At 45.5% G+C, this 27,990-nt stretch overlaps 3 protein-coding genes across 5 annotated transcripts in view; all 3 read left to right on the top strand.

The window, feature by feature from the left end:
• Positions 1-12,768, top strand: part of LOC100767190 (zinc finger protein 60) — a 39,484-nt gene extending 26,716 nt beyond the window's left edge. The window contains exon 6 of one of the 3 annotated variants that reach the window (XM_035449237.1): positions 12,721-12,768. The gene's annotated coding sequence lies outside the window, so the exon portion shown is untranslated. Of the gene's footprint in view, positions 1-7; positions 161-12,720 lie in introns of those variants that run through there. The other 2 variants (XM_035449235.1, XM_035449234.1) reach the window with 2 other exon arrangements.
• On the top strand, positions 77-26,915 carry LOC118237742 (zinc finger protein 60-like). Its single transcript, XM_035449230.1, is given in 6 exon segments — positions 77-209; positions 12,721-12,772; positions 13,683-13,809; positions 15,894-15,992; positions 23,672-24,939; positions 24,941-26,915. Coding segments are annotated over 5 exon segments (2,070 nt in total). The 5' UTR covers positions 77-209; positions 12,721-12,739; the 3' UTR covers positions 25,484-26,915.
• Positions 15,893-27,990, top strand: part of LOC100767190 (zinc finger protein 60) — a 36,431-nt gene continuing 24,333 nt past the window's right edge. Inside the window, exon 1 of the mRNA XM_027430469.2 lies at positions 15,893-15,992. The gene's annotated coding sequence lies outside the window, so the exon portion shown is untranslated. The remainder of the gene's footprint in view (positions 15,993-27,990) is intronic.

The raw sequence follows: 27,990 nt of genomic DNA, 5'->3' as shown, positions 1-27,990 counted from the left end.
CTGACAGAGATGGACTTGGAATATGCCTGTCCTGTCTTGAAGAAATGCAGGATCTCATCCAACATTGGAGGAAAATGAATAAGAGAGCATAGAAACCACCCACCCCATGGACCCAAACCCACACTCCCATGAGTCTGATTCCTCCAGAGAGACAAGTGTTCACTGTCTTGGACCTGAAAGATGCGTTCTTCAGCTGCCCATTGGCAGGGGTGAGTAAACCCATATTTGTTTTTAAATGGAGGGATCCAAGGGAGGTTACAGATGACAACTTACCTGGACTAGGTTGACCCAAGGATTTAAAAATTTTTTTCAATCCTGTTTGTTGAGACACTCTTGCCCCCCATCACAGGTTTCCTGGGACCATACTCCTAGCCTCCTCCTAGCTTCTCAACTAAAATAGATCATAAAAGGTCCACCGAGGGACTAAGAGAGCTCTAGACCAGGAGCTACAATGTCACCACAGAAAGCCCTTTTGTACATCAGAGGGTACCTGATGAAGAGAGGCCAAAGGAGCTTGTCTCAGAGTAGGATTGCTGCCATCCTTCACATCCCGACTCCAGAGACTAATAGACAGGTTCAAGTGTTACCAGGTGTGGCTAGGTATTGGTGCCTCTTGGATTCCAGGGCTTGGGGAAATAGCAAGTCCTCTATACACAAATAAAAAGGGGAAACTGAGCACCTAATATGGACTGAGTGTAAACAAAGAATGTTTGAGAATTTAAAAACAGCTCTGAGTTTGGTTCTAGCCCAAGTGATTCCAGCCAGGTCAAAACCTTTTCATCTGTTTGTGTGTGAAAAGAAAAATATTGCAAAAGGTACTTCAACCCAAACTGAGGGGCCACAAAAATGTCTGGTGACAAAGCTGTCCTGTAGTGACAGGATGACTCACCTATGTGAGACCTGTCGTAGATTCTGTCCGTCTAATAAAAAAACAAAAAACAAAAACCAAATAAGTTAACTCTGGGTCAGGATCTTACACTCACAGTATCCTGAGCAGTGGAGACCCTCCTGAGGAACACCAGAATGCTGGCAATCTAATGCCTGCATGACCAGTTCTAGGCCCTACTCCTGGATCACCCTCATGTCATGTTTGAGAAGCCCATGGCCATAAATCGTGCTACCCTCTTGGCTGAGGTGCTGTAGGTGCTCATCCATGACTGCCTTGAGATGACACACCCTTGAAGATTTCAATGCAGTGCCTTACCCAGATGGGAGCAGTTTCATTAAAGATGAAAACAGTTATGTGGGGCTGCAATAGTTACTTCAGTTGAAATAATTAGGGCCCAAGGCTCTGGGAGAGATACCTCAGCCCAGAGAGCAGAACAGTTCAATCTTATCTAGACTCTCAGATGGGGAAAAGGAAAGCCCACCAACAACTAGACAGACAGCCCCTATACTCTTACTACAATCCATATCCATGGTGCTATCTATAAAGAAAGAGTGTTGTAGGATAATTGATCACACTGAGAACCCTGAGTGAACCCTGAGATCGTGTTATTTCCTGGAACAATCTGTTTGGAGTTATGGTGCAGCTCAGCACTAGCACACACCTTTAACCCAAGAACTTTCTGCTTATTGTAAACAGGATTAAATAAAAAACATTTCCTAGGTCAAGGGGCAGAACAAGCAACCAATTGACAGGAAGTAACCATAGAGAGTAAGAGGGAGTCAAGAGAATGGATAGAGAGATTCAGAAGTAGAAGAGGGGAACATTGGGTTGGAGGAGTTTTGTAGAGATGGTATAGTTTGAGAAAGCCCTTTCTGGGACATTGGCAGAGGAGGAAGGTCAGCCTGGTGCTTTCTTTGCCTCTGTGAGCTAGCAGGTTTTCACCCCAGCATCTGGCTATCATGTCTGTGCTGGTAAAAATCAAATGATTGAGATTTGTTAAAAACAACAAAAAGGGTTTCTCATTGATGGGGGAAAAGGAAAGCAAAGTGGAAATTTAGCCATCCTAGAGGTTATTTGGTGTCCCCTATGAGTTGCGAGCCTCCACTGCCAACAACACCACATTTAGAGAGGGGGTATTTTGGTCCCATGCAGGCTCCCCAGCTGTCAGCCCGCTGGCCATGAGCTCCCTCTAGCTGGGGCCAGCTGTCTCTGTGGTTTTTCCCCATCGTGGTCTTGACCCTCCTTGTTCATATGATCCCTCCTCCCTCTTCAACTCAACTCCAGGGGCTCAGCCCGGTGACTTGGTCTGTTGGGGCCCTGTCAGTGGCACCAGGACCTATCTCAGAGGCATGAACTGGCTTTTTTTGGAGGCCACTCCCTATGGTGGAATACATTGCTCATCCTTGATACAAGAAGCAAGGGCTTGGTCCTGCCTCAACTTGGTATGACTGACTTTATTTTTATTGACTCCCTTTATCCCCTCTGAGGACTGGATGGGAGTAGGAAGGGTTGGAGGTGGGGGCTGGAGAAGGGGAGGGAGGAGGACCTGGGCTTGGTATGTAAAATGAAAAATAATGTTCTTAAATTAAAAAAAAATCTAGTTATTCTCAATAAAACTGTCACAGCCTTGGTCTTACTGTGGCTCCTCCAACTGGCCTAGTTTAATTCCTAATGGCTATCCTAGGTCCAGTAAGTAAGCATGGCACTTACAGTCCTCTAATGTTGATTTGGGCTGTAAAGTCACAATGATTTTTGTCAGCCAAGAGACTGACAGTCCAGTTAGTTGCTATCCCCGTGTGTTATGGGGACTGGGGGGCTGTTTCCGGTTAGGATTTCTATTGCTGTGAAGAGACACGATGGCCACAGCAATTCTTCTAAAGGGAAACATTTAATTGGGGTGGCTCACTACAGTTTCAGAAATTCAGTCCATTAGCAGCATGTCAGGGAGAACGGCGGTGTACAGGCAGACATGGAACTGCAGGAGTAGCTGAGAGTCCTACATTTTTCTGGCAATAGGAAGTCAACTGAGACACTGGGCGGTATCCCGAGCATAGGAAACCTCAAAGCCACCCCACCGTGGCATACTTGCTCCGACAAGGCCATACCCAATCCAACAAAGCCGCACCTCCTAATAGTGTCACTCCTTGTGAGATTATGGGGGACAGTTACATTCAAACTAGCAATAGGGGTCTAAGCATGACAAGCAATCCTGACTGATTTGTGGCTGGGAATAAGTAACGAAATGCCAGATCTTGCCAAGAGTAGAAAACAGGCATGAGGATCCTGCAGATTCCTGGAGAATGGGAATCAGGACTGTGACTTGGAATGTATGAAGTGAGGTAGTTTCTTTTCTTTCTTTTTTTTTTTTCTTTCTTTTTTTGGTTTCTCAAGACAGGGTTTCTCTGTGTAGCTTTGGAGCCTATCCTGACACTCACTCTGGAGAACTCACAGAGATCCTCCTGCCTCTGCCTCCCAAGTGCTGGGATTAAAGGTGTGTGCCAACGCCCGGCTGAGGTAGTTTCTTTAAAGGGGAGAGTTGGTTGGGACTTTAGTATGGTAGGCTGATGGGCATCTAGGTTGTTTCCAGGTTCTGGCTCTTACAAATAATGCTGCTATGAACATAGCTGAGCAAATAAACATCCTTGTGGTATGAGTGTGCACCTTTTAGGTATATGCGGAAGAGCGCTATGCTGGGCCTTGAGGTAGATTGATTCCCAATTTTCTGAGAATCTCCCATACTGATTTCCAAAGTGATTGGACAAGTTTGCACTCCCACCAGAATGGAGAAGTGTCCCTGTAGATGGATTACAAGGACTGGACTTGTCTAATATCCAAAACCTTTAACCTAGGCACCTCCCTTGTTCTGCTGCCTGCTGATCATCTGGACAACAGCAATGTCACTGAGCCCCTGCCACTAATGGCGGGCACATACTAACTAATGGTAGGACTCTTCGGCTACTTTCCAAACTGAGAAACCCCTTTGTGCATCACAGCACAGCTATGCCACACATATTCCTGTGTAATGGGGAAGAAGGGAAAAGATGTTTTAATATGGACCCTGGACCACAAAGGATAAATGTTGCAGCGCTGGTGTTGGGTTCACATGGATCCGTGGAAAGAAAACTCAGAGGCACCTTAAGAATGACTTTGGGGGGGCTGGAGAGATGGCTCAGTGGTTAAGAGCACTGACTGCTCTTCCAGAGATCTTGAGTTCAATTCCCAGCAACCACATGGTGGCTCACAACCATCTATAATGAGATCTGGTGCCCTCTTCTGGTGTGCAGATAGACATGGAAGCAGAATGTTGTATACATGATAAATAAAAATCTTTAAAAAAAAAAAAGAATAGCAGAGGTCTTTTTTTTTTTTTTTTAATGACTTTGGCCAGCTGGGCGTTGATGGTGCACGCCTTTAATCCCAGCACTTGGGAGGCAGAGGCAGGCGGATCTCTGTGAGTTTGAGGCCAGCCTGGTCTCCAGAGCGAGTGCCAGGATAGGCTCCAAAGCTACACAGAGAAACCTTGTCTCGAAGAACCCAAAAGAAGACGAAGACGAAGAAGACGAAGAAGACGAAGAAGACGAAGAAGAAGAAGAAGAAGAAGAAGAAGAAGAAGAAGAAGAAGAAGAAGAAGAAGAAGAAGAAGAAGAAGAAGAAGAAGACGACGACGACGACGACGACGACGACGACGACGACGACGACGACGACGAAGAAGAAGAAGAAGAAGAAGAAGAAGAAGGACTTTAGCCTTATTAGGCCGCAGGGGGATCCAGCCTCTAAGGACGGAACCACTTTCCCTTTGCCCGGGGCTACTTTAATTGTGAGTGGGGGATGGTCTCCCCTCAGGATATAGCAAACTTCTCTCCTAGTGAGAGCAGAGAGACCTGAGCTCTGCCCCCGCCCCGCCCTTTCAGGGTTCCATTCTGCTGGGAAGAAGATGTTACCTCTTCAGCTTCACTCTGCTGAAGAGAAGCCCCCACAGAAGTGCAGCATCCTTTGGCTCTGAGAAATGTTACTTTTTTTTTTTTTAATGGCTCAGCCCCTCTCAGGGAACATCGCTGCCAGGTTTTTTTTTGCTCAGTTCCCTAATGACATCTCAGCAAGATTCTTCTATTCTGCACCGGTGAATGAAGATCTTTACCCACGACCCATTTGGCAGATTTATTTGGGAAGGAGTCCAGGAGAGTGGTTGCCTCTGCCAGGGTGGGAAAGCACTGCCAGCCACTGAACGGGCAAGGGGCTCATGGAGGGCTTCTCAGGGGCGGGGTTTTCCCAGGGAGAAATTTTCTGCTCAGGGATTGGTTATTTTAGTTGGTCATGGGCAGAATTGGCTCTGGTTTCAGGGCCAAACTACTTCCTTTTTAGCTTTTTGGCTCTATTTTCAGGGCCTAGGGATATTTGTTTCACTGACTCTGGTTCTAGAGCCAAAGTGTGTTTCTTTGGCTCTGTTTTCAGAGTCAGGATGTTTTCTTTGGTTCTGTGTCCAGGGATAAAGTGTTTCTTTCACTGGCTCTGATTTCAGAATCAGGTTGCCCAGGGATTGGTTGGTTTTCTGGCTTGGGGATTGGTTGGGTTCCTGCTCAGGGATTGGTTGGTTTTCCTGCTTAGGCATTGGTTGGGTTCCTGTTTTACTTGGTCAGGAGCAGAGTTGGGTCTGGTTTGAGGCTCAAACTGTGTTCCTTTCACTGGCCTAGTTTAGCTTTTTGGCTATAGTTTTGGGGCCAGGGCACATTTCTTTCACTAGTTCTGGTTCAAGGGCCAAAGTGTGTTTCTTTGGCTCTGGTTTCAAAGTCAGGGTGTTTTTCTTGGGTTCTGGGTTCAGAGATAAAATGTTTCTTTCACTGGCCCAGGTTTCAGATCAGGGTGTGTTTCTTTCCCTGGCTCTGGGTTCAGGGCCAGGGTGCTATATTTTGTGCTCAGGGATTGCTTAGTTTCTTTGCCTGGGCCTTTTACCCTACAATCCACCTGGCTGCGCCTCTCCATTGCTGGGAATGAAAGTCTTGTGTAACCATGCCCAGCCAAGTTTGTTTCCACTGGCAACGTTCTTCGTCCCCATCTGCTTCGAATTTTAAGAAGACTTAGGTCAACTGACTGTGGTGAAAATGGTCACTAATCAGCTAGAGTACTTACCTTTTGCATATTTTCTGTATTAACACACACATGGTTGGGTTTGCTTAATTTCGAATCTAACCTGACAATCTATATGCTTCATACTTTAGGTTTAAATCATTTAATACGATTAGTGCTGTTTACCAGGATCGTCTATTATCTTGACATCAGTTTTCTACCCGGTTCTGAATTAAAAAGAAGTCTTGTGTAAATACACGAGACGAAAAAAGTGATTTTGAATTTCAGCCGAACCCTGCTTGCATCAGAACAGAAATCTCTCCTGTAACCAGCCCTTGCTCTCCACGATCGAAACCAACCGAGTCTGTGGTTCAGTGTTTTCGGGTTCATCGCAGTCGCTCCCATGCTCGCACAGCGAGGAGGAACCTGCTGCAGGGGTCTCGGGCAAAGCGTGAGCAGAGCAGCGCTGTCCCCATCTGATGTCACCCCGGTTCTGCACCCTGAACTAAAGCTCGTCTGCGCGCTCCACGGGGGAGTCGACAAACCGCCCGCAGGGCCGGGGAGAGCCTTTGGATCCCCCAGGGAGCCTCCCCTTTCAGCGCGCGCCCCTGCGGGGGCTCCCACAAGCCCCTGGGGCAGATCCCGGACGGGCTGGCCCGCGTTGCATGCTGCGATTTCTTTGACTGGCAGAGCTGTAGGCTACCTGGAGTTTTACACACCGGGACTACATTTCCCAGGGGCCACTGCGCCGAAAGCCAGCAACCAGTTCCGGCAGCCCGGGCCGCTCATGTGGAAGTTCATCTTTCTGGTTGGAAGAAGAAATCTCTGTTTGGCGTAATTCTCCACTGAGGGAGGCTGGAGCCACAGTGCTGAGTGCGGGTGTGGACGGTGGTCGTGTCTGTGCATGCGCGTGCGTGGCTGTGAGTGTGCACGTGTGCGCGCGTGTGTGTGTGCACACCTGATCTCTGTCGGCGTCGCTGGGCCAGCCGCCGTCCGCCCCGCTGTCTCTCTCTGACTCTCTGTGTGTCTCTCTGTCTCTGTCTTTGTCTCTCTGTCTGTCTGTCTCTCCTCTCTTTTCTCTATTTCTCTCTCTGTCTCTATTTCTCTCTGTGTGTCTCTCTCTATTTCTCTGTGTGTCCCTATTTCTCTCTCTATTTCTCTCTCTGTCTCTCTCTGCCTCTCTCTGTGTGTCTCTCTCTATTTCTCTGTCTCTCTGTCTCTCTCTATTTCTCTCTCTGTCTCTCTCTATTTCTCTCTGTCTCTCTGTCTCTGTCTCTGTGTTTCTCTCTCTGTCTCTCTGTCTCTCTGTCTCTCTGTGTGTGTGTCTCTCTCTGTCTCTCTCCTCTCTCTCTGTCTCTCTCTCTCTGTCTCTCTCCTCTCTCTGTCTCTCTCTGTGTGTGTCTCTCTCTGTCTCTCTCCTCTCTCTGTCTCTCTCTCTGTCTCTCTCTCCTCTCTCTCCTCTCTCTGTCTCTCTGTCTCTCTCTGTCTCTCTCTCTCCTCTCTCTCCTCTCTCTGTCTCTCTGTCTCTCTCTCTCTGTCTCTCTGTCTCTCTGTCTCTCTCCTCTCTCTGTCTCTGTCTGTCTCTCCCTCTCTGTCTCTCTCTCTCTCTGTCTCTCTCTGTCTCTGTCTCTCTCTGTCTCTCTCTCTGTCTCTGTTTCTCTGTGTGTTTCTCTGTCTCTGTCTCTCTCCTCTCTCTGTCTCTGTCTCTCTCTGTCTCTCTCTCTGTCTCTCTCCTCTCACTGTCTCTGTCTGTCTCTCTCTGTCTCTCTCCCCCCATTCCCTCCCCACGACACTAGTGAAGGGGAGGGGAGTGGCGGGGCGCTCACCAGGGCGCGGGGTCTGCGCTCTCTCGGGTTCACAAGGACAAGGACGGCCTGGAGCCGAGTGCGAGCGTCACCGCCGCGCACCTCAGACTCAAGAGTGAGTTTGCTCTTCCCTCCTGTCTGAGAGACGAGGCTGTGGTGCTGAGTAGAGAGTCGTCAGGAAGTGAGGACGGAGTGTGCAGTTGGCGCCTCCACCACTGTGTCCTCACATCGTCCCCTCCTTTCCACTCAGTGTCCACGCGATCGTTTCAGAGACCCTGACGTCTCTCTCTGCAGTCACTCCCTGTCCCCAGGACGTTACAGACGGGGAGGACCAGAGAGCTCACCCTCAGCGCTTCCGAGCTGTGATTTGCTAAATCGATGACTGTTTCTTTGGCTCCACACAGCCTTTGATCTTTCAGGGCCTCTTCCTGTCAGAGCAGGGGAAGCACGGAGGTGGGAGACGATCTCTGTTCCCGCTCGAGGGTTTCTGGAGCGGGAAAGTCACAGCGCAGGGTTTGGCGCCTTTGAGAGCTACTGCTTTTCAGGTGTCTGCGTGTGGATGGCTCGTGCTGCCCGGATCCGGATGGGCCACGCTGAGGGTGAAGGTGGGGTGTGGCTCTGTGGTGTCTGGTTTGCAGTCTTGGTTCCGTCCCCGTCTGGCTCTATAGCCTTGTCACGAACCTTAGAACGACGGCTGTAAAGCCTGTCAGTGCAGTGCCAGCCATGTGATAGCGGCCTGATGGGTTTTAGCTGTGGCTTTGTGTGGTCATTTGGGGTGCATTCAGTTTCTCGTAGTACAAGGGAGGGTTAAAAATAATGTTACCGGTTGTGTTTTTAAGACAAGGACTTTAAAAGGGTGGGTTTATCCTGTGCATTTTGATATCAGCACCAGGAGGCAGATAGAGAAAGATTTCTGTATGCTCATGGTGACTTTAGTCCACACGGTGAGTTCCAGGCTATCTCGGCTACACAGTGAGACCCCATCTCAAAAACAGTAACAAGGAAAAGACAATGCGCTAATGTAGAGCGGGGCTGGCTATTTTGTTATTGCTAAGTTTTAGATGAGTTTTTTTTTTTTTGTATTGTTTACAGCATGATAAATTGGAGTCTTTGTGTCCTTTGGGATGACTAAATCTACCTGTCACATTTTTTGTAGTGAGCACTCTTAATTTCTACTCTCCCAGTCTTTTCAAAGCCATAAGTCATCATCACCGAGTTGCTTGATGTATCCGGAAGTGGTGTTGTGTGGCTGGAATTTTGTAGCCCTAGATCTTCGTCCTCCCAAGTCCCTTAGGATCCACATCCCCCACTCTCAACCACCGTGCTGCTGACCCAGCGCCAGCCACTGACTGTCACCCCCACCCACCACCATGTCACTTGTTCCTGTGAGATAACATTTTCAGATTCTGCAAGAGTGAGATGGGAGTGTCGGTCTTTTTCTTTAAAGGCTGATTGTTTTTCTTCAGGATTCCGTGTGTGTGTGTGGGTCTGTGAGCACGGGCACTGGTGCCCTCAGGGACCAGGCGTAGAGGATCTACTGGGGCTGCAGTTAGCGGCATTGTGAGCTGTCGGGGAGAGCCATCTCTCCAGCCCCAGCGTTGGTCTGTCTGTTTGTCTTCAGCTTATCTCCCTTATTTTTCTACACGTTCATCCGTATATTATTAGTACTTGGTTGGATATCATTGCACTGTGTTTCGGACCTCATTCTAGATTTGCTTTGTCCGTTCATCTCTTGTTGGGGTTACATGTCTCAGCTCTGTAAATAATGGAATAAATGTGGAGTTTAAGTGTCCCTGGGAGGCACTGATTTTCTTTCCTTTGTGTCTCTTCCCAGGAGTGGGATCTGTGGATCATGTGACAGTTCTCTTTGCATTGTTTCCAACAATGACTGTGTTAATTTACATTTCCTCCAGCGGTGTTCTTTTTCCTCTATGTTCTCTATGCTATGTTTCCTTTCTGAAAGACACATTTTAAGAAGATTCATTTCAAGCTGGGTGTTAGTGCCGCATGCTTTTAATCCCAGCACTCGGGAGGCAGAGGCAGGCGGATCTCTGTGAGTTCAAGGCTAGCCTGGTCTCCAGAGTGAGTGCCAGGATAGGCTCCAAAGCTGGACAGAGAAACCCTGTCTCGAAAAACCAAAAAAAAAAAAAAAAAAAAAAAGATTCATTTCATTTTATTTATTTATTTTTTTATATTTGCTAGTGTTTGGCTCACATGAATATATTTGTACCTTGTGCATGCCTGGTGCCTGAGGAACCCAGAAGAGGGTGTGAAATTCCCTAATACTGAAGTTAGGAATGCTTGTGAGCCACCCTGTGGGTACTGGGCATCGATCCTGGGTCCTCCACAAGAGCATCAGGTATCTAAAAATACTGGGCTATCTTTCCAGCTCCCCTGCTAACTGACAATCTTATGAGGCATGGGGAGTCCTCCCATTGTGATTTTAATGTGTATCTCTCTCATGCTTATTTTCCATGTACCTCTAATAGGTCCTAGTGATGTTCCATGTGTGGAAACGTCTATTTCTGTCTTTGCCTGCTTCTTAATTACCATGTGTCCTTGTCACTGAATTTTCTTTATTCCTTATAAAGTCACGGTGCTGGAGAATAGATGTTAACTACTTGTCAGACGTGTAGTTTGCAAATATCTGTCCCGTTGTCTAGACTCTCCCTTTACTCCTGTTTCCTCTGCTGTGTAAAGGTTTTAGTTGGATGTAAATCCCATTTGTCCACTGTTGCTTGTGTTTTTACAGAAATGCCCCAAATGCCAGTGTCATGGAGGCTTTCCTGTTTTAGTTTTCTATTAGTATCAGTTTAAGCCTTTAAATTTTCATCTGTTTTGAGCTGACTTTTGCATGTGGTGTGATTGAAGAGCTAGTGTCATTCCTTTGGATGTTAAAATTGAATTTGGCCAGCACCACTGATTGCAGAGGCTAGTGTGGAACCCATGTGGGCCAGGCTGGCCTGGGACTTTGAAGAACCCTCTTGCTGCTGTCTACCCAGTGCTGGCAATGTCAACCTACACTCCCACATCTGGAAGACTTTCTGCATTTTATCCATGATGTCTGGCATCATAAACTTCATGAAGTAAAGGCAGTCATACACGTCATGAGGTCACACACTGAACTATCACAGCGATGTAGAAACGTGGGCTGGGTACAGTGTTTGCCAGCACGAAACTGCAGTGCCAGACGCAGCCGTGCCTGTCTCTAATCCCAGCCCTCCTATGCAGGATGGGAGGTGGAGATGGGAACCCCTGAAAGGCTAGCTAGCCTGGTGTATGCAGAGGTAGGAGGGAAGGAAAGATAAAGAAACAAAAGAAAGTTTATATATAATTTTGTGAGGAGACAAAAATGTATAATTTCATAGGATTATCAGATGTGTACTTGAGAGTTGAGCATGGTGGTGCCTGACTGTAATCTCTGCATGAGAGATGGAGGAAGGACCATTAGGACATCAGGGCCAGTCTAATACATGTAAGACTCTAGCAAAAACCAATTAAACAAACAAACCCAAAGTGTATGGAACAAGGCTTAGCTTAGACCTGTTAGCTCTAGCACTGGTCCCCCGTTTGTGATGACTGCTCCACAGGATACTGTCTCAGGGAGTTCTGAGATGTGTGTGCTACTCAGATCTTTTGAGTAGAGGTTGGATACTGCTGGATGTTGTCCAGAGCACAGGAGAGTCCAGCCACACAGCCCAACACAGAGTAATCACGTCAGTGTCCTGAGGTAGAGAAACCCAGTTCTAGACTCAAAGCTTAGGACACACGGAGTGAAGGTGACATTGTAATATACAAAATATTTGTATATTTTGGAAATCATGGAAAGAGGGAAATAGATTATACCTCCTGTGACAGCATGTTTTGTAACTAATTATAAAGGATCATAATTTAGAGGCAGGGGAAGGCGGATCTCTGAGTTCCAGGCCAGACTGGTCTATGGTGTGCATTCTAGGACAGTCAGGACTACACAGAGAAACCCTGTCTCAATAAACAAAGCAAAATAAAAAATTCATTGTTTAATAAATACAGCATGAGCAATTATCATGCATGAGTCAGGAAATTGTCCCATAGTGTATGATTCCATTTACTAAAAGTGGATACAGAACGCTGAACCCTGACAGCATAGCAGCTGCAGGCCCTCCAGCTGGGCCATGTGTAAACCAAGGCAGACTTTTTTTGTCCTGACCCCCAGGTCCCAAATACACACACAAATTCAGGCAGATGTACACAAAGAAGTTTATGCTGAATACATAACCTTTAGCTTATAGCTCAGGCTTAATATTAAGTAGCTCTTACAACGTGAGTTAACTCATTTCTATTGGATCTGTATTTTGTCACCTGGCTCATGGCTTTTACCTGTCCTCTGGCATCTGTTTCCCTGGTGGCTGGCTCATCTCTGTCCCTCACTCTCTAACTCCACCCTTCTTTCTCTTTGTGTGCTCATTTTGGCTCTCCCATTTAGCCTTATTCTGCCATCCATGTTATTATCATCCAACCAGAGTAAAACATATTCTCAGGGTACAGAAGGATAATCCCACAGCAGGTGTGCATTGCTCAGCCCTGAGTGTTCACAGGTGTTACAGTTGGTGTAATGCCTGTCGTCCCTGAGGGTGGGGTTCCAGTAGGAACCTCTGCTTACAGTATAGGCCTAGCTGCATCTCAGGAAGGAAGATGGGATCCCTTCTGCTGGCATCTTCTGCAGGAACTTCAAGGCAGACATGGTTATGCTCTGCATGTCCTCATTGAGCCCTTGTCGGTGGGTTGTCTGGGGTTAGGACAGGATCGGCTCTCTGTGGACTCCTGTCTGCCTCTATTTGTGTGTGGGAGGCTGTGAGCCATGGAGAGGAGTGCGTGAGAGCGGATGCTGGAGAAACAAAGTAGTCAGTGACGTCACACAGACCCCAGTCAGTCTGGGAACATCAAGTGACATCCAATGAAAGGCTTTCTTTTTGTCCCCAGGGGAGGATCCTGAAGAAGAATGGCCAGCACTGTTTCTCAAGACATGGCCTGTGTAAGTTACACTCTCTCTCTTTCCATGGGGTGACTTTCAGTTAGGTGCCTCTTTGCTGTCTTTCTCTTGTGAAGCTTCCCCAGGACCCCAAGTCCTCCAGCCCAGGCTGCCCCGTCCATCACAGTGAGGGTTGAAGGTCAGAGCACTTGCTGTCTGTGCCTCTCTCCTGCTGCTTCTGGAGTTTTCTCTGGATGCCTTCCTGCACATATGCTGTCTGCTTGGTCTGTGGTCAGGGGGAGCTGTCCTTGCAGAGGAGGCCACAGTCCCACAGGGAAGCAGGGCCTTTGGGGGTTTCAGAATGTTGAGGCCATGGTGTCCTTTGAATCCTGATTGACATCTTTGGTGTTTTCAGGCTGGTGACACGGGGTTTGAGAGTGAACGGCCTGGGTGCATGTGTGTGACGAGATGACCTGCTTGAGGGACTTTAATTCAAGGCAGAGTTCAGTGATGAGAGGGACAGGACATCCAGGCTGTGATTGGAGGGGACGGCGGTCTCCAGAGCTCAGGAAGGCCTGAGACACATGTGCCATCTGGTTTTTTCGGTTTTTGTTTTTGAAGAGGGCAAAGAATAAGGATCTTACATAGTTTAAAAAAATCTTTTTGGTGACAACAACTTTACAGTGTCATCTGAGACCATAATAAACTCAAGGAATCACACTATTTCTTAGGTGTTTTACACTGGACCCAGGTGACAGTTCTCTTGTGGGGCTAACTTGAAGGATGAGGATGGAAAGGAAATGCACATTTTTGGATGTGTAGGGTGGGGACCATCGTCCTTTCCTGGGGGAGCTCGTGCAGTCAGGCGCCGTGAGCATTTCCATGGCTCCTTTCCCACTCTGGAGTCCTCTCCCTTCTGTCTGTCCATCTTGAACCCTTTCCCATTTCACTCAACTTGTGTCTGTGGTTTCAGGGCGCAGTGACATTTGGGGATGTGGCTGTTGACTTCTCTGAGGAGGAATGGGCCTGCCTGGATGCTGCTCAGAGGGCCTTCTACAGGGACCTGATGCTGGAGACCTACAGCAACCTGGTCACAGTGGGTAAGGCCATCTGTCCCCAGGAGTGGGGGACGTGTCCTCTACACTGTTGGCTTTCCTCACTCTGAGTGTAAAGACAGGGCCATCTTTCCTGTGGTAGCTGAAGCTGGGCTTGGCGGCTCATTCCTGTCATTCCTCACTCAGAAGGCTGAGGCAGAAAGATGATTGTCAGTTCAAAGTCACCTTCAGGTACCTTGTGAGTTCCAAGGTAGCCTTCTGTACAAAACCAAACAAAATACATAAACACACTAAATGAAATAAATAAGGAAACAAATCAATAAATAGCATTCAGGTCTACAGAGATGATTGTAGTTTAAGAGAACTGGCTGCTCTTGCAATGGAACTGGACTAAGTTAGTTCACAGCCATCTGTGATTCCAGTTGCAGGGATCTGAAGCTCTCTTCTGGTCTCCATGGGAATCAAGCATGCATGTGGTACTCAGATGTACATGTAGACAGACACATGTGCATAAAATAAAACAAATTAAAATCAATAGACTTTTTATGACGTAGCTGAGTTCTGCCTTCTTCCCAAAGGAATAATGTGGGGTTTCCTTGGGTGAAAGCAGGAGCTTCATGAAGCGCCTGCCTTTTGTCCACACCTTGGAGATCTTCTCATTGAGCTCTGGGTTCAGAGAGACCTTCTCTGTCTCTCTCTCTCTCTCTCTCTCTCTCTCTCTCTCTCTCTCTCTCTCTGCCTCTCTCTCTCTCTCTTTCTCTCTTTGGTTTTTTGAGACAGGGTTTCTCTGTATTGTTTTGGAAGCTGACCTGGAACTCACTCTGTAGACCAGGCTGGTCTCAAACTCACAGAGATCCACCTGCCTCTGCCTCCAGAGTGCTGAGATTAAAGTCGTGCGCCACCAACGCCTGGAAGACCCTGTCTCAAAAACTAAAGTGGAGCCTGGCCTATACACACATGCAGGCATGCCTACACACACTTGTGCATATACCCCCATAGAAACATACATACTCTACATGCATGCATACACACCTAAATAAAAGAGCCTTTATCTTTCACTTCATAATAAATCAATAGAATCGAATCAAAAGAGAAAGGAACACATTCTGTTTTCCTCAGTGAACACTTCCTTTACAGGCTTTGCAGGGAAATTTCAGTCTGTGAATTTGTCCTTTTCACTGAGCAAATCTGTAAGAATGAGGTGTAAACGTGAACAAGCCAAGGGAAGTAACTCAACGGTAGAGCAGTTGTCCAGCATGCGCAAACCCTAGTCCCATCCCCAGCATTGCAACATAGAAAAATAGAAATTAAAAAAAAATAGCAATTGTGTGTTAGCATAGGTCATACAGTATTCTAAGTATCTGAATATAATATTTGATCTTAGTGTGAAACCTATCTAGTAGATGCCATCAAATCAATCTAAATTATTGTTATTATTATTATTATCATTATTATTGATTTTTTTTTTTTTGAGGCCAGGTCTCATGTAGCTCAGGCTGGCTGTGAACCTGCCATGAAACTAATGCCAGCCTTGAACTTCTCATCTGCCTGTTTCCACTCCTCAGGTGTTCTGGTTACGTGTGTGTGCCACCATTTCCAGTTTTTAGATGAAAAAAAAAAATGAGCATAGAACCTTACATACTTGCCTACATAAAAGATATTATCAGTGAGCTACAGAGATGGGGTTTACACTAGACAGTGTAGCCTAAGGGTTCATGTTCTCACCCAGTATGTGTACTTTCCCCTAATGTGACAAACCCTGACCTGTATTTAAATGAGATTAGCACCCTCCCACTTTTTTCTGAGATAAGGGTCTTGCTATGCAGTGCACACTGCCCTGGTTCATTTCCCCACCTGCTGGGCTTACAGGCATGATCCACCATGCCAAGTGTGTGGACATTTATGATAAATAAGTCTGTATTTTAAAAATCTGCACAGGCAGCTCATGGTGACAGACACCTTTAATTCCAGCATTTGGGAGACAGAGGCAGGTAGATCAAGTAAGTGCAAGCCAGCCTGGTCTGCATATCAAGTTCTAGGACATCCCGTGATAATTAGAAGGGTCAAGTCTTACAAAAAAATAGTCAACACATGTGTCCTTTCTTTTTTTTTTTTTCCTTTCTTTTAAGTGGGAAGCTCCATTTCCAAACCACATCTGATCACCTTATTAGAGCAAGAGAGAGAGCCCTGGATGGTGGTGAAGGAAGAAACAGACAGGCCCAGCCCAGGTGAGTAAGAGGAAGGCGGGGCTCCAGCATGGCCGGACACAGCATGTGGTCAGAGAGTCACCTCATGCCTGACACTGGGTTGACACATTTCCTTCAGAGTGCCAAGACCTGTTGAAGAACACGGCTGAGACCTGGGAAGGACGTCACGGTCATAGCAAAAGCTGTCACAGGGGCTTTGAGTTCATGAGTCAGAAACTTGTTCTCATCTTCCTCCCTCTTACTGGAGCAGTTACCTCTTTCTGTCATTTTAAATGTGTTTTATTGTGGTTGTGTGTGCCCACATGTGTGCAGGTACCCAAAGAGTCTATAAGAGAGTGTCAAGATTCCCTCAGTTATATTTAGCTGCTGGTACTCAAACCCAGTTTCCTCTGGGAGAACAGTCAGTGCTCTTAACCACTGATCCAATGATACTTTGAACCCCAGGAATGCAGTAACACAGTGAGACATAGCAAATATTTTAATTCTGTGTCTTCAAAGTCACCCTAATCAAGGTGTGATGGTGTAGCCTGTGCTTCTCACTGCAGATATGTGTCCTGTGTTAGTCTGGGTTCTTAGAGGAACACAGGGCACATATCTATAATGCCAGATTTTGGGAGGTGGAAGCAGGAAGATCAGAACTGCAAAGTTATCCTCAGCTTCGTACTGAGTTTGAGGCCAGCTTAGGCTACATGAGACCATCTCAAAACATAGAGGGGCTGGAGAGATGGTGCAGTGGTTAAGAGCACATCTTGTTCTTACAGAGGATCCAGGTTTCACTCCCAATGGTGCAGTGGTTTTCCAATACCCACAGGGAGACTTGCAGTCGCCTACAACTCCAAAGTCCAATGGATCTGATGGTCTCTTTTGTCTTCCTTTGGCTCTAGGCCTGCAAATGGTAGACACATATACATACATATATACAGGCACTCATAAGAACACAGAAAATGAAAATAAATGAATCATTAAACGTAAGCCAAGGCCTTTAATCCCAGCACTTGGGAGGCAGAGGCAGGTGGATCTCTGTGAGTTCAAGGCCAGTCTGGACTTCAGAGCAAGTGCCAGGATAGGCTCCAAAGCTACACAGAGAAACCCTATCTGGAAAAACCAAAAAAGAAAAAAAAGTAAGCCAAGAAAATGCAGACAAATAACAACAGCAACAACCAAACCTTCCCAAATAGATAATCAGAAAGAACTACAGTCATCTAAATATACTAATTGGAAACTTCTGGCCTCATGAGCTGTGTTTATGCCTGCAACTACATTTTAAACATTTTATGTTGAACTGTTTGATCGTATGTTGCTAATATGACACTTGATGCCAGGCATTTCATGCATCCAATAGCAGGATATTATCCATTAACAACCTTCTATCAACCCTAGTTAGGGTAAACAATCTGTTACTATCATACTACGAAAATTATCACCTCAGGAGGATCCACAGAAGTACAGTTTTCTTTATGGGTTTTCCCATTTTGATGGGCATTTTTGTTTTGAATTTGGTTTTGTGGACATTTTCAGGACCAGACTTTTTGAATGTATTTATTATTAGGTTTCCTTAGTTGTCTTCCCTTCTCCTTTTAATGAGAATAGATTTGTTTTCATTCAATAGTGTATCCTGACTCTGGCTTCCCCTCCTATACCTTCCCAATTTTCTCCATGTCCTCCCTTGTCTAGATCTATTTGCTTTCTTTCTCTTTTAGAAAACAAACAGGCTTCTAAGGGATAATACTAATAGAAAATATACTACAATAAAATAATTTGAAACTAAACTCCCACATTCGAACTGGACAAAACAAACAAGTGAAATTGCCCAAGAAAAAGCACAAGAAATAGAAACCCACTTGGCTGCACTCATGAATCCCATACAAACACTAAACTGGAGGCCATATCAGTGAGTGCACAGAGGACCTGGTTGGGCGGTGCCAGCCCTGGGCATTGCTGTCTCAGGCCCTGTGATATCATAGAGCTTTGATCATGTTGATTTAGAGCCCTTGTTCTCTTGGTGTTTTCCTTCTCTCTGGCTTCTACACTGTTTCTCCCCACCTTCTCTTCCACGGGGTTCCCTGAGTCGTGATGAGAGGGATTTGATGGAAACATCCCTTTAGGGCCGAGTGTCCCAAGATCTCTCATTCTCTGTATACCATTTGGCTGTGGGTCTCTGTATTTGTTCCCAGCTGCTGCAGAAGGAAGCTTCTCTGATGGTGGCTGAGTAAGGTCTATTAAGTATGACAGAATATCATTAGGACCCATTTTATTGCTTAGTTTTTCTTTTTGAGATTTAGAACAATAGTATTTGGTTTTGCCCTAGATCCCTGGGCTGTGTAGTCTCAGGTTCTTGGTCACTCATTCATCATCAGTGATGGCTTTTATCTCATGGAATGACCCTTCAGTCAAAGCTTATGATTACTGCCACAAGCTTTTTGCCGCCATGGCCCTAGCATATCTTGCTGGGGAAGACCAGCAAAGGTTTTTGCTGGCTTAGTTCCAAGGGTTTGTGTGTAGTTTGGTGTTTATGTTTCTCTTTTGGTAGTGTGTAGAGTACCTTCCTTTACTAAAGACACTGGTACATAGGGGTGAAGGCTCAGTGTCAGCCACCGCTTGTCGTCAGTTTTTGGAGAACAAGGTATAGTCCTAGCAACTGCCTTGTTTGTTTTGGGGCTTCCATGACACACTTAGGCCAACAACTTAATTAAATGTAATTCAGTCTCAGGACTGGAAGTTTCATTTGTTGTCAAAAGATACTCAATTAGAGAGCTGTCTCCTCCGTTATTTGGCAATTTGTTAAATCGCCTACATGCATGTCTGTACTTTACAAAGCTTCTACTATATCGGGTTGCCATACTGCCCCTCAAATTCCCCTTAGTTTTAGCTATTTCCATATTTCCTCCCTAGTGTCCCCTTCCCCTCCCCTGCTCAACTTAAATGCCTATTCTAGTCTCCCTATCCAACTATAACTATCCTGTTTCTCTTTCCTAATAAGATCTATGTGTCCCCCTAGTCTCTTACTTTATACCTAAGCTCTGTAGTTCTGCAGATTGTAGGTTGTCGTTGATTAAACAGCTACTATCTTTATATATCTGATTGCATATCATATTTGTCTTTATGAGTCTAACTTTCTAGTTCCATCATTTACCTACAAGTTTCATGACTTCAAATTATTTTTTTAACAGCTGAGTAATACTCCGTTGTAGGGAGAGATCTTATTAGGTACCTGTAGCGCTGACCATGCCCCTTTGGCCGTGGCCACAGATGCTTATGGGGCGTATGGGATATAGGCCTAGGGAGAGGAGCGTGGCTCTCTCTCTTGGGGTTCCGGCCAGGTCTTGGAGAGCAGCTGAGACTGGATGCTTGGAGCGCTGACCCCGGGTTATCGGTTTCTCGAGAAATGTAAGTGATTTCTCTTCAATAAAATTAACCTATGACATCCTATCCTGTGTATGGCAATCTTCCTTTACAAATGGGTGTGGCCAGCACTAGGGGTACCTAGTAAGATCTCTCCCTACACTCCATTGTATAAATGTACCGCGTTTCCGTAATGCATTCTTCTGTTAAGGGACTTCTATGTTGTTTCCAATTCCTGGCTATTATGACTAGAACATCAATGAATATGTTTGAGCAAGTATTACTGGTAGGATGAGACATCCCCTGGTTTTACATTGGGGATGGTAATACCTCCTGAACTTCTAAGAGGCAAATTTATAGCACTAAGCACATATATACACAAAAAAAAAAAAAAAAAGGAGAGAGCTCATGCTAGCAATGCAATGAATGCCACAACTGAAAGCTCTAGAACCAGAAAAAGAAAAACAGAAAAGAAAAAATGTTTCACCAGAAAGGAGCAGATAACGAGAGATAATTAAACTCCGGTCTAAAAATCAATAAAATAGGAACAACAAAGGAAACAAATATTGTTTCTTTGAGAAAAATCAGTAAGATTTACAAGGCCTTAGCCAAAGTAACTTAGGGGCAATGAGGGAAGATCCAAATTAACAAAGTTAGAGATAGAGAGGAGGACATAGCAAAAGACACCCAGGAATCCCAGGGAATTTTCTTTTCCAGGTTTCCCTCAGTTTGGGTTTCTTTATTGATTCTGTTTCTACTTCCAGGTCTTGAACTGTTATATTCATTTCCTTCCATGATTTGTTTGTGTCTTCATAGATTTCTTTAAGGTATTTATTCATTTCCTCTTTAATAGCATGTATCATATACATATAGGCTATTGCAATGGCCTTTCAGCTTTGTGGCAATGCTCTGGACCTGCTGCGGTAGGGTTGCTGAGCTCCTGTGCAGACTGCCCTGGCTGTTACTGTGTTTTCACACTGGCACATAGGCATCTGGGTTTGGGAAGATTGTAATTCTAGGTGCTGATATCTGGTGTTGTCTTAGTTGGGTGAGAGTTTTGTTCCTTGGTTTCTGTTGCCCTCTCTGGCTCTTAGGAGAGTGTGGTGGTTGTGTATTGTTAGTAGTTGGGTTTTGTGATTTTTTTTTTTTTTTTTCATTTTTCAAGACGGGGCTTCTCTGTAGCTTTGGAGGCTGTCCTGGAACTCACTCAGGAGACCAGGTTGGCCTTGAACTCATAGGAAACTGCCTGTCTCTGATTCTGGAGTGCTGGGATTAAAGGCGTGCGCTACCACCACCACCACCACCACCACCACCACCACCACCACCACCTGGCTGTTAGTAGGGAATTCTTGTTGGATCCCGATAGGTGTAGCCACTGGACATCCAGGTTAAATGTGTTTCTAGGTCTTGGGAGCTGACACCTGGGGGGCTTGAGGGGCCCACAGTAAATGAAAAAAAATAAAAATAAAAACGAAAGGAATGTGACTAGTTCCCATATGTGGTAGAGGAGAAAATGTAGATATGTGGGAGAGCATAGCCAGAGGCAGGCACCTGGGAAAGCCCAGAGTGGATACGAACTCGAGCCATGTGAAGAGAGGGGAGAGGCAAAGGGAGACTGGAGGGGTGGGGAAACCAGGTACAGCAGCAAGGAGTCCAAAAAGAGAGTAGGTGAAAGGGGTTGGCAGAGCTAAAATTGCTGGATTATATAGCAAAGGGCCGCAACCTTTGTGGGGAGGGCAACCCAAACCCTGGGCTGGAGAACTTTAGTGTAGCAGGCAGAGCAAGCCAGCCATACCCTGTAACTGGTAGGGACTAAGGGAGGCAGGGGGAACCTGGTGGCCAGAACTGCTTTGATATGTTAAATAGGCATGGCAGCCTTTTGTCTGAAACCTAACACACAGGAGAAAAGAAAGCAGGCCTTCCACTAGGATCTGCTTAGTCCCCTAGGAATGAGGTCAGAGAGCTGAACGATGCCACAGGAAGTTGTGCTGGGGGTGGGACTGGGGATTGGACCTGCAGTCGGCTCCACTGGACCGAGTGGCCTCCAGGTTTCCAGGGATCTCTGTTGGAGTTGTGGGTTAGTGTGAAGCAGTGACTGGGGGGAAGGAGGTCTGGATCTGAGTGACCAGCTGGAGATGGGGACAGGGATGAAGGGCAGGCTGCAGCTTGCAGGTGGTCTGCGCAGACCTGAGACTAGAAGACTGGATTTGGAGGAGATGGGGAATAAGTGATGATCTTCAATTATCATATCTAGTTCCCTGGCCAGAGATCCTTAGTTTTCTTTGAAATTCGAATGTATCATCTCCCCCTTTCTTTCTGTTTCCATTTTTTGCTTGTTCTTGTTTTTTTCTTTTTTCCCCAGACAGAGTCTCACTGACTTGCCGGGACTAGTTGTTACCTCTGGCTCTTTGTTTCTGGGATTACATTTGTGTACCGTTATTACCAAAGATTTTGTGCCCTGTAACAATAGGTCTTTCCGCCAGGCCGCCCAAGTTCTTCTGCCTGCTGTCATGTTATGGTCCCAAGTAATACACAGAGATTTATATTGTTAGACCTCCCGGAAAACTCAAGTACCCGGGGTCCCAGGCCACGTTCTCGGTCACCCCAATCACCAGGTGGATTCAAGAGCTTGCTGCAAACTGCACGAGGCTTTATTGTAATTTAACGAGCTAACCCCATGTTAGCTCGGGTCTTTCACCCACCCGCCATGGCGGATGGCTAGAAAAGACAGCTCCTAGGGGCTCCCGAGAGATCTTATAGGGCAGCGTAAGGGGAGTGTCTAGGGGTACGCACAGGCTCAGGATTGGTGTGCCTCCAGGCTTGGGGGGCTTGCCCTGTGTTGATTGGTCAACTGGTTGTTATGGCCCATAGGCCCTCCCAGGGTGGTTGCTATGCTCTGTGCGTCATTGCTGTGTGTTTGTCCGTAAAGCAAAGTGCCACCAGCTAACTTCTGATTGGTTCCTTGTCATGAGGCAGGCATCTGACTTTCTAGTGACTAAGGTTCCTTGTCACGAGACAGGCATCTGACTTTCTAGTGTCTAGGACAAGGTCATAGAAGCACGTGTTCTGCCGTTATGGCTGCCAAAAGGGAAGCTGGTCCCTTCAATATTAGTTACAAATGCTGCTTGGCCAACTGACTAGGATTTCTTACTTGCTAGCTCAGTCTTAATTATCATCCATAATCATAAGACTTATCTTATAGAGGATGCCTTCCGCTGGCGTCCTCTGCCCGGGTCACATGGCCACTGCAGAGCAGAGAGCAGGAGGAAGAGAGAAAGGGACGACTTCCTTCTTTATGAGTCTGCCTGCTATGTCACTTCCTGCCTGGGTCACAACACTCCTTTACTACATTTCCCAGAATCCTCCTTGACTCCTAGTCCTGCCTAACTTGCTTCTTCATTGGCCAATAGTGCTTTATTCAACAACCAATAAGATAAACATACACAAAAGAACCTCGCTCATCAGTGCCCCTCTCACTTTTTTTTTTTTTTAATCAGAATTCCAAATCCAGGCCAGTTTTCTTTTGTTTTTCTTTTGCAGACAGGATTTCTCAGTGCAACTCTGGCTGTTCTGGAACTCATTCTATAGACCAGGCTTTCCTCAAACTTAGATGAAAGGTTCTGCACCCCGATAATAAGTCTCTCCACTGATGTGCTAATCCAAATCAAACTGAAACAAATCAAATTAAGAATTAAAATGCTCCTGAATGGTTTTTTAGCCCCCAGAGGGGAGACAGGAGAAGAGGCCAAAAAAACCACATGGTCGTTCTCTCGAAGGCAGCTTAAGTATCCTGTAGGTGTGGTTAAGCATCTGTGGGGGAGGAGCCACCTTTTGGTGGGTTTTCTGAGTCTGGGCAGGGTTCCGAGGCAGAGAGATGGGGGACGGGCAGCTGAGGTGAAGCTTCCTCCAGAACATTGAGATCAGCCTGCCTCTGCCTCCCGAGTGCTGGGATTAAAGGCGTGCCCACCAACGCCTGGCCAGGCCGTTTTTTTAAAAGGATGACAGGTAGATTATGTATTTGTGTGGAATAGATTTTTTCTCACAATTTGGTTAAAAACCTTTCACCATAGGGTGTGTATTTCATGTCCTATGTAAAGAAGCACATAAGATTGTTTTCAGTATAGTTTGTGTCAATCTCTTTAAGCAGACATGCCTTTCCATTTCCACCCTGTTCTACTGTAAAGAGTATTGTCTTCCTTAAACTTTCATTATTGCTGCTCTCCTTGCTCCTGTTCAGCTTCTCAGAAAATACTTTAGAATCTGGCCATGCATTTAATGGAGTGTGTGTGTGTGTGTGTGTGTGTGTGTGTGTGTGTGTGTGTAAAATAAAATAGTCTTGCTTTCTCCTTTTCTTTCAGATTTGGAGTCAGATTATGAAGCTCAAAAAATATCTCCAGACAATCATATTTATAATGTAAATTTACACAAACAGAGCATAAAGCATGTAAGTAAAGCTTGTGACCTCAAGAGCTCCAGTTTTAGTAGTGGCCCCAACTCTAGAACATTCAAGAGACTACAGGACTATCAAGATGGAGATGCAGATCAAAAGATTACTAACAAGGGAAAAATGCCTACTTACACCAGCCAGAGTCTGACTCACAACACAGAAAAGGCGTATGAATGTAAAGAATGTGGGAAGCCCTTTAGTTGTAGTTCAAATCTTATTCAGCATCTTACTGTTCATACTGGAGAGAAACCCCATGAATGTCAGGAATGTGGGAAAACCTTCAGACTCCACCAACAACTTACAAGACATCAGAAGTCTCACAGTGGTGAGAGACCTTTTGAATGTGAGGAGTGTGGGAAAACCTTCAGACTCCCCTACCTACTTATAAAACATCAGAAATCTCACAGTGCTGAGAGACCTTTTGAATGTGAGGAATGTGGGAAGTCCTTCAAGCGATTCTCCCATCTTGTTGAACATAGGATCATTCATGCTGGTGTGAAACCGTATGAATGTAACGAGTGTGGGAAAGCCTTTAAACGTCCCTCAAACTTCTTGCAGCATCAGAAAATTCATTCTGGTAAGAGACCCTTTCAGTGTAAGGAGTGTGGGAAGGCCTTCACTGTTCTGGCACAGCTCACTCGGCACCAGAACATTCGTACCGGAGAGAAGTCTTTTGAGTGTGAGCAGTGTGGGAAGATTTTCAGTTGTGGCTCATTCCTTGTGCAACACCAGAGTATTCATACTGGAGAGAAACCCCTTGAGTGTAATGTGTGTGGGAAGGCTTTTCGGCTTCAGGTATACCTTTCTGAGCATCAGAAAACTCACACTGTTGAGAAACCTTTCAAGTGCAAGCTGTGTGGGTCAGCCTTCGGACATAAGGACCAACTTAGTGAACATCAGAGGATCCATACTGACGAGAAAACATATCAGTGCAAGGAGTGTGGGAAATACTTTCGTCGGCGTTCAAATTTAACTGGGCATCAGAGTATCCACACTGGAAAGAAACCCTTTGAGTGTAAGGAATGTGGGAAAGTCTTCAGACTTAATATGTATCTCATCCGACATCAGAGATTTCATAGTGGTGAGAGACCTTATGAATGTAAAGAATGTGGAAAGGCTTTTCATCTTCCCAGCCAGCTTAATTACCATAAAAGCATGCTTCATACAAGTGAAAAAAAGATTTAAACTTGAGCAATGTTGCAAGTCCTTCAAGCGAGTCTCCAGCCTTGTGGAACATAGGATCATTCATGCTGGTGTGAAACCGTATAAATGTAACGAGTGTGGGAAAGCCTTTAATTGTTGCGCAAACCTCATGCAACACCAGAAAATTCATTCTGGTGAGGGCCCCTTTCAGTGTAAGCAGTGTTGGAAGGCCTTCACTGTTCTGGTACAGCTCACTCGGCACCAGGACATTCGTATTGGAGAGAAATCATTTTGGTGTGTGCAGTGTGGGTCAGCTTTCAGACCTCCCTACCAGCTTACTCACCATCAGGGAATTCATACTTGTGAGTGTAGGTCCCAGGGCGACTTGGAACACCCCTGCCGAGTCACTACACTGTTGCCATGCCAAGGCTCAAGGAGGTCCGAGTTTTTGGTTTACCCTAAAGCAACACCTGACTCTAGGAAAAGACACAAACTGAGCCCACCCAGGAATGGACCATCCAAGGGAAAAGTACCAAAGGTAATTGCGAAGGCTCCAACCATTGTAGATAGGCTCACCTGATGTCCCTTAGCCGGGAACACATCCATCCCTTTCACCAAGACACCCCTAGACAAATGACAACCTATCACCTTCTTGAACCCCAAAAGTCACCTCACCCTCAACCTCTGCTGTGATAAAACAAAACAAAACAAAGCCCTACCCTGTCTGGGCTGAGCACTCTGCTCTCAACCATTTGTGTTGGAAAGATGGAGAGTCCAAGTTTGAGCTTAAATAGAGGCTCTTCTTTGCTTTTACATATGTGATTTGGTCTCCTCTTTGGTTTTTGTGGGACTCCACAATCTGTGTGTAACAGTGAGAAGTACTTTTAATACGAGGAATGTGGGGAAGCCTTCTGGTGTTATTACCAATTTCATACTGGCAAAAACCCTTATAAATAAAGAATGTGAAAAGTACCATTCTTGTGTCAGATACCTTAAAGCACATCAAAGAATTTACACTAGTGAGGAGAAACTACCAGTGTTAAGAATTTGATGGAAGCCCTTTAGTCAAAAATCAAACTTCATTTGACATGCTGAAATTCATGTTGGAAATTAGCTTTAGAATTACAATGATCGTGGAAAGGCCTTTAGAATTAACCTTAAGCTACCTGTATATAATTCACACTGGTTAGAAACCCTATGGATGTTATAAATATGGGAAAGTGTTTAGATTTAGTTCAGTCTTCCTGCACAGTGGAGAAGTCACGTGGGCTCGAAACCCTATCACTGTAAAGAATGGAAAGACCTTCAATTTGAGCTCAGGCCTTCTTCAACATAAAGGATTCCGTGCTGGTGTGAAATCCAGTGAATGCAAGGAATGTGGCAACATCCATACAATTAACTGAGCTCATCTTAAAGCTCATCAGAGAGGCCATATAGGGCCTGAAACCCTGTGAAAGCAAAGGATGTGCAAAAACCTGTGTTGTAAAGCTTACACAACAGCAGAAAATCCGTAACCACCGGAACTCCTCAGCATGTAAGGAGGGTGGACAAGCTTTCGTATGGAAATTTTACTGACCATCAGAGGATTCACTGGCAAGACTGTGATTGAAAAGATTGTGTAAAGAACCTTATTCTGCCCTAGGATTAGGTCAACATCAGAGTGTTCATATACTCTTGATACCAAGAATCAAGTGTGGACAGAATTTATAGAATCAAAATGTGGACAGCCTGTTGTTCAGAGGAGGAGTTCTGTTGAGATGTCTTTGAATGTCACAGATGATAGGGAAGCCATCATGTACTTGACTTACTTTCATCTTGTTAGTTTTACAAACCTAATACATCAAATACTTCTCAGCCAACTTAGAGGGAGCAGTTATTGGAACTAGGTTTATCCGTGGCACCTTCCTTGTCCTAGTGAACATGGCCTGGCTCCTGCTAATGGCCAGCCAGCTCAATACCTGCCAAAGTTGTGGGGATAGTGTTTTAATCTATATAAAAATCCTTGAAAAGTGTTTGGTTCATGCTCTCGTTCTGTAAAGTAGCTTTTACAATGTTCTCCCTTTTGTTGGCATTACTATAACTGCTATGAAAGGCAAATTATACTGCAGATAGCTTAGAAAAGCCTCATGGGTCCCTCCACTCTAAATTTTAAATAACTTCACTGTGTATGCATCTAATGCATGAAAAAGTACGTGAAAGGGTTTTCATTGCAAATCCATTGTTTAAGTATTTGTGTAGAGATGTTGAAAACACAGCCGTGGATGAATAAATACTTCTTAAGAGTTTAAACAGAAAAATTTCAAAAGGTAAAACCCTATTTATGTTCTCTGTCCATCATTAAGATAAACTATACATTTGTGAGTGACAGGGCAAGACAGTGTATAGACTCCTCCATCTCATATTCTTGCTGAGGCCACTGAAGGTTTGAACAGAATTGGACTTCTGATGGAGAACCTTGTGGAAAATTCACCAACTCTGGTCTAGGAGCCAGAGGTCATGATACCCCATATTCTGGCTTCTGTTAAACTGCCTGTATGTGCAAACCTCCCCTTGCAGCTAACTGCTTATTTTGGCTTCCGTTAAACTGCCTGCTTGGGCAAAAGCTCCCTCTCCAGCTGCGGAGCAAGATTACAGGATGTGGTTTTTGTTTTTAATAACCCCTTGCTCTGAATGCTTGGGGCTACACTTGGGTCCTAAATACCTGAGTGATGGCTATAAACTGTCTGAGTAGTCTTCTCTGGTGACTTCCCCATAAAACATTAATGAAAAATAGTCAAAATTGAAACCCCTTATAAAAACGTGTTTTAAAAATTTACATATATGGAAAAGTTGGAAGAATCAATACCAGACATCTGTGTCCTCACCTAGATTCAAAATTGTCAACAATGTACTGGGTTATTTTAGTTTTCTGTATGTATTAGTATTATTGGGCTGTACCATTAAGAATACCTTTTAGAGCCTGGTAATAGTGGTACACACCTTTAATCTAACCATCACTCGGAAACAGAGACAGGTGGATCTCTGTAAGTTTGAGGCCAGCCTAGTAACACAACTAGTTTCAAGACCACCAGCATGGGTTCACAGAGA

Source organism: Cricetulus griseus, chromosome 9 (assembly GCF_003668045.3).
Source record: "Cricetulus griseus strain 17A/GY chromosome 9, alternate assembly CriGri-PICRH-1.0, whole genome shotgun sequence".
NCBI lineage: Eukaryota > Metazoa > Chordata > Mammalia > Rodentia > Cricetidae > Cricetulus > Cricetulus griseus.
Note: the sequence above shows the minus strand (reverse complement) of the source record. Positions and strands in the feature narration are given on the sequence as shown.